This window comes from Oryzias melastigma, linkage group LG11 (assembly GCF_002922805.2).
Source record: "Oryzias melastigma strain HK-1 linkage group LG11, ASM292280v2, whole genome shotgun sequence".
In the NCBI taxonomy this organism is placed as follows: domain Eukaryota; kingdom Metazoa; phylum Chordata; class Actinopteri; order Beloniformes; family Adrianichthyidae; genus Oryzias; species Oryzias melastigma.
Window position 1 is genome coordinate 21,745,136 of NC_050522.1, and position 10,244 is coordinate 21,755,379.

The 10,244-nt window shown below is 38.7% G+C and overlaps 1 protein-coding gene across 2 annotated transcripts in view; it reads right to left on the reverse strand.

Annotated features, from left to right (window-relative positions):
* Nucleotides 1-6: 6 nt before the first annotated feature.
* LOC112162435 (CD209 antigen-like protein E) overlaps nt 7-10,244 on the reverse strand; it is a 19,751-nt gene continuing 9,513 nt past the window's right edge. The window contains exons 1-7 of one of the 2 annotated variants that reach the window (XM_024298222.2): nt 9,035-9,279; nt 7,422-7,532; nt 7,131-7,196; nt 6,109-6,162; nt 5,827-5,969; nt 1,280-1,398; nt 7-1,097 (exon numbers count right to left, since the gene is read on the reverse strand). In XM_024298222.2, the coding sequence (XP_024153990.1) occupies nt 977-1,097; nt 1,280-1,398; nt 5,827-5,969; nt 6,109-6,162; nt 7,131-7,196; nt 7,422-7,532; nt 9,035-9,164 (744 nt within the window). In that variant the 5' untranslated portion in view covers nt 9,165-9,279 and the 3' untranslated portion in view covers nt 7-976. Of the gene's footprint in view, nt 1,098-1,279; nt 1,399-5,826; nt 5,970-6,108; nt 6,163-7,130; nt 7,197-7,421; nt 7,533-9,034; nt 9,280-10,244 lie in introns of those variants that run through there. The other variant, XM_036214238.1, reaches the window with a different exon arrangement.

Genomic DNA, 10,244 nt, shown 5'->3' on the forward strand with positions numbered 1-10,244 from the left:
GGCGTACAGGGCAGAGATCAGCAACCTGGCAAAGTGGTGCTCGGAAAACAACCTGTCTCTAAATGTCCAGAAGACCAAAGAAATCATTCTGGACTTTAGAAGACACAGTCGCGTCCACGCCCCTCTACAGATAAATGGAGAACGGGTAGACTGCGTAAACTCCATTGGATTCCTGGGCATCACCATCTCTGCTGACCTGTCCTGGTCAGCAAACATCCGGGCCGTGGTGAAGAAGACTCAGCAGCGGCTGCACTTCCTCCGCATCCTGAGGAGGTGTGATCTGGATCAGAGGCTGCTGGTGAACTTCTACCGCTGCTCTGTGGAGAGCATTCTGACCTACTCTCTGAATGTGTGGTACCCAGGCTCCACATCACTGGACAGAAAGGCTGTGCAGAGGGTCATCAACACAGCACAGAAAATCATCGGCTGCCCCCTGCCCCCCCTTTCAACCCTATCAAGATCCCGCTGCCAAAAAAGAACATGTACAATCCTGAAGGACCCAACCCACCCCGCCCACCACCTGTTTGACTTGCTGCCATCAGGACGCCGCTACAGGTCAATCAGGTCACATACCTCCAGACTCACAAACAGCTTTTTCCCCTGGTCCATACGGATGCTGAATAACATCCAATGAACAATCTGAAATATTGTCAATTTTGCACAACTGCACACCTCACTTTAAATAATATTTATTACTATGCTGCAATCATGTTGTATACTTCCCCTTTTGCCCTACCTCTGTACAGTTTCATATTATTATTACTGTTAAATACGTTATATTTTTTACTTTATTCTACTTATTTATTTTGTTCTTATTTTTAACTTCTTTTTTATATTTTTTATTGTGCTGTGCATTGCTGCTGGTGGACCCCCCACAATTTAACTGTTCCTGACAGTTACAATAAAAGTCTTTGAATCTTTGAATCTTTGAAACAGTTAAATCAATGCACACTTCAGTCAAGAAAGATCTGGAATTTTATTTCTCACATATCCAGGTTCTGTAGGTTGAATAGTACTGTCTTTTCCATTTCCCTTCAGTACTTAAGAACACAGCATTGTTGTAGTATGGAGATTCTGAAAACGTCTCATCCCAGAACCTGTAATAAAACATTCTGTTTACTTCTGATCAAATTTCTGTTCATAAACTGATATGAATTTTAATGTTACAAACATTTTCTGTATTTTCTTTGAACAAACTTCACACTTTTATAATCAGGTCCAGTTATAAAGAATTATTCTGGTAATGTTGTAAAAAAAAAAAAAAAAAATAAAGTCTTACGTTTCTGTCAGCGATGATCCATCCACCCATTCCCATTCCCATTCATATTTCTGTAGTGACCATCCAACATACAGACCAATCCAGGATTCTTGATTTGGAGTCAATTTAGAAACAAACTCCTAGTAAACAAAAGAATGATGTTCTTTCTTAATACATGCTCTCTGTGTTGGTTTATTTCAGACAAAATGTCCAATAAAAAAATGTAATAACAAAGAGTGTAACCTTTTAGGGTTCATATGTTTTTGATAATTTGTACTAAAAACTGAGAAAATGTTCTTCTGAAGAACAAAATATGAATTTCTTTGATGCAAATTTCCATGTTTTCTTACTGTTCTGCTTCAGGGCTAACAGTCCATTTCTAATGAATCATTTGTGGTTGAACAACTAAGGTCTAGAACAAGTGATTTTACTGCTGTATCTCAACATGGATTTGAAATGCTGGTGAAGAACAAACATGAAATCTGAGTTTGTGAGGAGAATTTCTGCTGGAATCCACCAGCATCCAGACAACAGCAGCACACATACAGGTGGAGAATACAAGACACAAGAAGCTGGAAGTAACTTGTGTAAACAAGGACTGGAAGGACCAAGTTCTCTCTTTCTGTCTCCCTCCTGTAGACACACACACACTCACTGTCTGTGTGTCTCCTGTTCCACCAGCGGCACAAGTCTGCAGTCTGCAACCTGTGTGTGCTGCTTCTTTTTACCAAAGTTTTTTTTCTTTTTTTTTCCTAAAACTTACCAAAATCTCTCCTCAAACTTCGCTACTTCCTTTGTTCATCCGATTTTATTCCTTCTCACAACCAACAGGAGAGATCCTGATCTCACGCTGACCATCTCTCTCAGGTCCAAAACCCACTTTGTCCATCATCACATCTCTGGCCTCTTCTTCTACAGTCTGCTCCCCAAAAACTCCAGCAGAGCCTCAGTCCCACTAAGATGCTTTACTGAAAAGTCATCTGTTCCTTTGTGGAAAAGCTTCAAAACATGACTCAGTTTAGAGCTTGAAAATATAACTCTGACTTGTAATCATTATTACTGTGCTCCCCCCTGAGAAGCTGACCCTTTGTTTGAAATAATGTCTGTGAAGTATGTCCAAGGTCCCAAAGATGTTCTTTTAAGAATGTTATTAAAATAAGATGTCTCACCTCGGAGGAGATTAAGTTTAATTCTTTTCAATTTATTCAACATTCTGTTTTTGTTTACTTCTGTGTATATTTTTTATTACACCATTGATATGTGTCTGACAACATTTTTTTTCTTTATCCATCTTTTTGCTTTTTATCTTTATTTTCTCACATCCAGATGGAGTTAATTTGCCATTGAATCCAACATTTTCTGCCAACTGGACAGATGGGTGGATGACCCAGAATGTTTACTTTTCATGTATTTTCAGGTAATCTGTTTTTAGTGGATCTTTTATTATTAGCTTTTTTACCTAATTTTGATCCATTTTCTGTGGTTGTCCCGATAGGGGAGCCTAGAGCAAGCTGAGAAAACAGTTCACAACGTGTAATTCTCTTATTCAGTGGGACTTCTGACTTTGACCTCATCAAAGTGTAGTGCAGAAATCTTGTCTAATACATCCACTGAACAGTCGTTGTGCATGAAACCACTTTTTTCTGATTTCCTGGCAGACGTCATGCCACAATATGGTCATGTCTTGATTATGGGGGACTTGAACATTCACGTGTGCTGTCCAGACAAAGCTCTGGTTAAAGAGTTTTTATCCATCATTGACTCTTTTAACTTTGTGCACTGTGTGTGTCTTGGCCCACTCATGAACAGCGTGAGACGTGTCTGTCTCTAATATGGACCTTTTTGATAGTGTTTTTTCAGATCATTTGTCTTTTTTGTTTGATGCTGGTTTGTCTTATGTTCCTTTTAAATCTGGCGCGCCTGTTCAGCGCTGTAGAGTTTTTAACTCTTTCACTGCCACCCATTTCACTTCTGCCTTTGACTGCCTATCTGTGCCCTCTGACCTATCTGCTGAGGAACTCTTGGTTTCACTCCTCCTGCCTGAACGTTCTGGACTCTGTTGCTCCATTCAAAACCATGAGACCCAGGGCCAAACCTGAGCCCTGGTTTAATGAGAGCACCCATCAGGCAAGGAGGGAGACTCGTAGAGCGGAGGTGGAAAAAGGATAAGCTGCAGGTCTCATTCCAGATTTTAAAGGACTGCTGGCATCATTATCAGACCACTGTCAAAAAATCGTGTGAAGTATATCTGTCTAATATTATTGAGACTAACAGCCACAATCCATGTGTGCTTTCTAAATCTGTCACCTCTGTTCTTAACACCCCACAGTCTGATTGCCAGGAAGCATCTTCTGAATTGTGTAATGAATTTTTAAACTTTTTTATTAAGAAAGTTGCTGACATCAGATCTGTTATTTTAGCTCCCGGCTTTGATCCATCTGATTTTATCCCTCCTTGAGCTGTGCTCCAGTCGTTTGAGCCTGTGACTCTGTCTTTTCTAGAAGACATTGTCAATCACATGAAAACATCAGGCTCTCCTCTGGATGCTGTCCCCCCTCGCTTTTTAAAACAAATCTTCACCAGCATAGGGCAGCAGATTCTCACTGTTATTAACACCAGTCGGTCAACGGGTGTGGTACCTACAGACCCATCTCTAGGTTACTCTTTCTCTCAAAAATTCTGGAAAAAATGGTGTACCTACAGTTGCAATCCTTCCTAAATGAAAACCATGTCATGGAAAGGTTTCAATCTGGCTTTAAAACCCTTCACAGCACAGAATCTGCGCTGTTGAGGGTTTTTAATGACATCTTCCGGGCAACAGATGATGGAAACTTTGTTGTCCTTCTTCTGCTGGACTTGTCTGCAGCTTTTGACACTGTGGACCACAATCTTTTACTGTCCAGGTTGAAGGGTTTGGCTGGAATCTGTGGTATCGCACTCGACTGGCTTTCATCTTATTTATCGGACAGGACTGTCTGTGTGAGCATGTCGGGATCCTACTCCTCAACTGCTCCACTGTTGTTAGGGGTTCCACAGGGCTCTATTCTAGGACCACTTTTATTCTCCCTGTACCTCCTTCCTCTGGGTGCCATCCTGAGAAAACACGGAGTCTCCTTTTACTGTTACGCTGATGACAGCCAGATTTATTTACCAATAAGGAAAGGAGGCTCCGTTACAACACTACTGTCTTGTCTCCAAGACATTAAAGACTGGATGGCCCTCAGCTTTTTAAGTTTCAATGACAAGAAAACAGAAGTGATGGTGTTTGGTCCTAGCAGCTCCTGTGACCCCTCCTGAGTGGAGCTGGGTCCTTTGACTCCTCATCTCATACGGTCCGCATCAAATCTGGGTTTTAAGATGGATAGTGATTTTAAACTTGATGGTCAAGTCAGCTCAGTGGTACAATCCAGCTTCTTTTATCTGAGGCAGCTGGTAAAGGTCATACCATTTTTATCTAAACGAAATTTTGAGACAGTAATCCATGCTTTTATCACATCCCGGCTGGATTACTGTAACTCTCTTTATTTTGGAGTTAGCCAGTCGACCCTCTCACGACTCCAGCTGTTCCAGAACGCTGCGGCTTGGGTTCTGGTTGGAGCGTGTAAGAGGGACCACATCACCCCCATCCTGGCTACCCTTCACTGGCTGCCTGTGAATTTCAGAATTCATTTTAAGATTCTTTTGCTTGTTTTTAAATCTTTAAACAACTGTGCACCGCCGTACCCCTCTGAGCTTCTCTGTCCCTACACCCCGACCCGGAGCCTCAGGTCAGCTGATCAGCTTCTCCTGGAGGTACCGAGGTCTAAGAGGAAGCTCAGGGGGAACGGGCGTTTTCAATCTGTGCACCGAAGCTGTGGAACACTTTACCGCTGAGCATTCGGCAGGCATCCTCACTGTCCATTTTTAAAACACTTCTTAAAACCCATTTTTACCGCCAGGCATTTGACACGACATGAGACTCTGTTCTGCTGGTGTTTTTTATTGTTTTACTGTTTTATCCTCGTTTTTATCTGGGGTTTTTACGCTTTTATGTAACTTATTTATACGTCTTTACTCTTAAAGTTTATTTTTAACTGTTTTTTTAATATCTTAACTGTTGTTTTTTTATTGTTCTTTTAATGTACAGCGCCTTGTTTGACCAATGGCCATTTGAAGGCACTATATAAATAAATAAAACTTAAACTTAAACTTTTGGTTGGAATTCTCAAACTGTGAGATATTCCCACTCACACACACAGTCACACACGGCGGTTTCCACCCCGTCCAGCAAATGACGTCTTTCTTCAGATAAGCTCCAGGCAGCTCTCTGTTTAGGTCTTTTAGAGTCCTCAGAGACTCACATTAGTGCTTCAGGCAACCTAATGTCAGCCTCTATTTTTATTTTTCAATTAGCGCCCCGAGCAGCTAATTTTAGGCCTTTTGTCTCTTTTGAGGGTCCACTAACTAGTGACCTTCATCCTCACAAACAAGCAGATCTTCTCAGCACAGCGCAGCAGCCTTCACATGCAGGTTAACGAGATGAAAAATAAAAGTTAGATTTATAAAATATATACATTCAACACACTCACCTGTTCCTCTTTGCTGTTGATGAAAAGCAGATCAGCTCCTTTAAACTGACAGAAACTCCTGCTGTCGGCCCAAGTTCTCCCCTTAGTCGATTTAAAGTAGCAGCTCTTTCCAAATCTCATCCATGTTTCAGGACACTGTTTACCTTAAAGAGTGAATGCAAAAATACTGCAGGGTTGAATTGGTATTTTCTACTAAAAACGTAATACTTTACTAAGTACAGTATTAAGTAAACATGATCAAAGTAAACTGATATAGTTTGTTCATTTTATGTCTTTTCTCACCTTCAATCTTGTTTTTCAACTCTTTTATTTCATCCAAAAGAGTTTTGTTGATGACTGAAAGACAATAGAAATCCATTTATTATTATTTTTTTGCTCTTAAATGAACAATCCTATAGTCTTCAACAGATACAAATCAATGTTCACTTTTAGGGAGGTTGATCATTTTGCAGAGATGAAGAAGTTTAGGAAAGTTTGATTCTGGCTCTGTCTGTGTTTGTGTTAAGGTGTCCTCTAGTAAAACACTGAGACTCATGTTTTACTTTCATGGTGAAGAGGATCTTTCTGCAGACAAACATCCAGAACTGCAAGTTTCTCCATATTGATCAAAAAGTCTTTAACTGGTGTCCCTTTTTTGAGCACTAAGCTTACTCTAATAAGCTTCTTTTAAAGAACGCCACGATCCATTCAAGAATTTCTGAGTATTCCTCTAAAAACCTGGACTCTGAGCACCAGCCCCTTCTAACCAACAAAAACAAGCAGGGTCTAAAGCAGGGGTCTCACTCAATTCAGCCGGGGCCGCTGGATGCAGAGTATGGGTGAGGCTGGGCCAAATAAGGATTTTCACAAGAACAGCTCTGATAAAACATTCCAATGTTCTCAAACATCTTTATTTTTAACACTAAATAATGAATTTAATTAATTATTTTTTTTAAATGGATTAAAAAAAACTATCATAAATAAATAAAATAATAACGACCATACAGCAGATGTGAGGTGTGGACACCACCTGCTGAGCGTGCGTTCATAAACCTGCGCAGACCGCATTCTTAATTGATTGATTCATTTGTATTTGTATCCATTTTGTCTCACTGTTAATCAAGTCAAATCGTGGCTTTGACTGAATCATGAATTATGACTTTCAGCCAAGAAATGACTCCAGATCATTAAATCTGAACAGTTTTAAGTGAAGTTGAACTTAAATGTGTTTAAATAAAAGAGGAACGAACAAAATAACCCAAAGATATTTTGCAAATAGTTTGTTTTGGAGACATTTTGATCACATAAATAAAAATAATTTTTACCTGAAAGTTCAGTCCGCAGTTGATTGTAATCGTTGTTCATTTTGTTGTTTTCCAAAGACAGAATATCTGTAACAGAAACACTTTGATTTGAATCAGTAGAAAGAAGTTACTGTATTTTATTATTATTCCTAGACATTCTTGTCGCTGAGAGAAGAGAACTATTTGTTTTTTTTCTCTTCTGCTTGTAAAATAAAACTAACTTGACAATGAACATTTGAATCTAAAAACCCAAAACATAGAATGACCTAAATACTGAGTATTAGATGAAATGAGTTATAATTTAATCCTTACAGCGTGTCATGAGTCCAGCCAGAATCAGAAAATAGAAAACTCCCAGAAACAACTTGAGAACTCTGAAACAGTTTCTTCTCTTGGCTTGAAGATTCTTCAGCTTCTGTTTTTCTATAAAAGAAGATTATGTTAATTTCCAGAATTCTTTTAGACAGTTTTTATTCACACCACAATGACTTCATTCTACAGTAGTGAGGACATAAATGTTTCATTAGAGAGGTATAGAAAGTTAAGTTACTGAAGTTCTTTATTTGAAAATGATGTTTCTCTCCAATCTACATTTCCACATGTTCATGTTTCGCTAAATTACACAAATGTCGGAACAGGGACGTGCACAGGATTTTAAGGGGCTCAAAGTTGAAGACATTTTTTTTAATATAAACAATTTATTGTCAACATGAGGTAATTAACATGAACCAAGTTTACCACAATTTGTGATTTTTTTTTAAACAGACCCAACAGCTTTTATCCCCAGAACGCTGAAATTATTAATATTTAATGTCATTAAATATCACATTTAATGTCACTGTTGCAGAGTTTTTTTTAGTTAACGTAAAATGTGTTTAAAAGGAAAAAAAGCTTTAAATGTGTAGAGTTAAAAACTGAATAGTTATTTGTTAATGTTGTATATTCTTTTTGGAATGGATAAATAACAACATATACATAATTCACACTTTATATGAATAAAAACATGTTCACATGATGGATTTTGTGCATAATCTGATATAGTAATTTATAATAAATTAAATATAGCAAAAAACAACCTAAAAATCCATTTGGTAGCCGAAAGAGCTGCTGAAAGAGCCCCTGTTTTCAGAGAGCTAGTGCAAAAGAACTGAATCTCTGAGAAGAGACAGAATTCCATCACTATTGTGGAGAGAGACAAGGAAAGACTGTTGTTTTTATTTTGAAAGAATTGGAAGGATTCTTAAAAAAAAAAAAGCAAAAAAAAAAAAAAAAACATTCTTAATAGGTGATTATTTAAAATCTTTTAAAGATTTTTTTCAGTCACTCTTTAATGATAATAAATGTAGACTGTTTTGAAGAGCTATACGTTTAACTTGAGCAAATCGACTAATGATAACGATGATATTTGCAGCAGAAAGTTGTAGTGGGGGAGGTGTAAGAAAATTGAGATTGAGAAACACTGGGTTAAAGTGACAGCACCTCTGCGCCACAATGACGCTTCCTGATTATTTAAAAAAATCTTCACTAGATTGTGGAGGAAATGTACATCAGTACAGACTAAATTATTTTTACCTTTTTGGACGCTAGTGTGCCGCAGGATTTTTTTTATGGAAAAAGTGTACCTTGGCTCAAAAAAGGTTGAAAAACATCTCCCTAGCTGTCCTTCACTCTCTCTTTCTCTGAGTCCCAGTGGAGTCAAAGTACAATAGAACACAATAAAACACCTTTTTGACAAGAGTTCATATAAATACAAATAAAAACTTTAAAAATCTTAAAAGAAAGAAAAAACAGGACACATTTTAAAACAAGGCATTAAGAGTAGATGCTCAAGCCCCACTAGAGCCCTATGTGTGCACGTGTCTGTGTCAGAGGAATAACAGTGAAACAATAAAATACCATTCTTAGAGTGAAGTTTTTCTTCTCACCAGTTTGTTGTAATCCATGATGAGAGATCTGTTCTTCATCTTCTAAAATCTCCACCTCACTTTGTTCTCTTCCATCATGATGAAGATTTCTGTTAAATTTCACTCTCAAATCTTCAGTTTCTGTCGACATCTTTAGAGATCAAACTAACTGATCAGACTTCACCGACTGTTTCCTGATGAAAGCAGTCAGCTCTGAACTGCAAACATTCAGGAAGTAGCAGCAGAACAAACTACACTCACGTCATTCACTCTTTAATGCTCTGATGATGATAATAATATATTATATAATATATATATATATATATATATATATATATATATATATATATATATATATATATATATATATATATTATTTATATAATTTAATTGAAATGAGCAGAAATGAAACAATTGTTCTTTCAGATTCTGTTGTCTTGACTTAAGGTCAGTATCAGTCTCACTCACATTTTCGACACCAGTAAAGTGTTGTGACATTCTTCACATTAACATAAAGTCTTAGAAAGCTGCAATCTCTAAATGTTTCAGTAAAAACATAAAATGTTTTCCTCAGGTCCCTTTATCTGTGGTTCAGAAGCTGTTTTTAAACTAAAAATGTCTGGACACTCTTACATGAACTGTGCGGACATTTGATCTTTTTGGTTTTTCTGACACTTAATGAGTTTCCTGTTCGCACCAAGGGACTTTAATAAAAATATCATTATTTCTGTCAGAGGTGTGAACTCTCTTAGGACCAGAGACGATAAAATATTCTACTAAACATCAGCAAAGTTATTTGTACACATTCGTGTTCTGCTTTTGCCGAGGACAGACACACTTTTTTTCTCTCCTCCACTCCTGTGTTGCTCCCAATTCTTCTGTTGGTCTCCCTGTGAGCTGCTGTTTTTGCTCTCGACTTCTCGTGTGGTTAGAAAATTTAGTCCGGTCCTTGCTCTCGAGAACTAGTCCTCTCCTTAACTTCATCAGTGGGTGTGCCTGGTCGGGCCTTGTTTACATCACTCCTTGGGGCCTCCATTTCTCTTGGATGCCCCTCTGCTCGGCGGGGGTGGGCGGCCCCTGCCTTGCTCCCCCCCGGACCTCTCACGGTGGGGGCAGGCGGTTGTCTGGAATGTGGGGTGGATTGCCCTTTGGGGGCCCTGGCTCGTACCTGGGGTGGGGGGATGCTCGGCGCCGCTGGGTGTTGGTGGGCTGCTCTTCGGGGGTTGCGGGG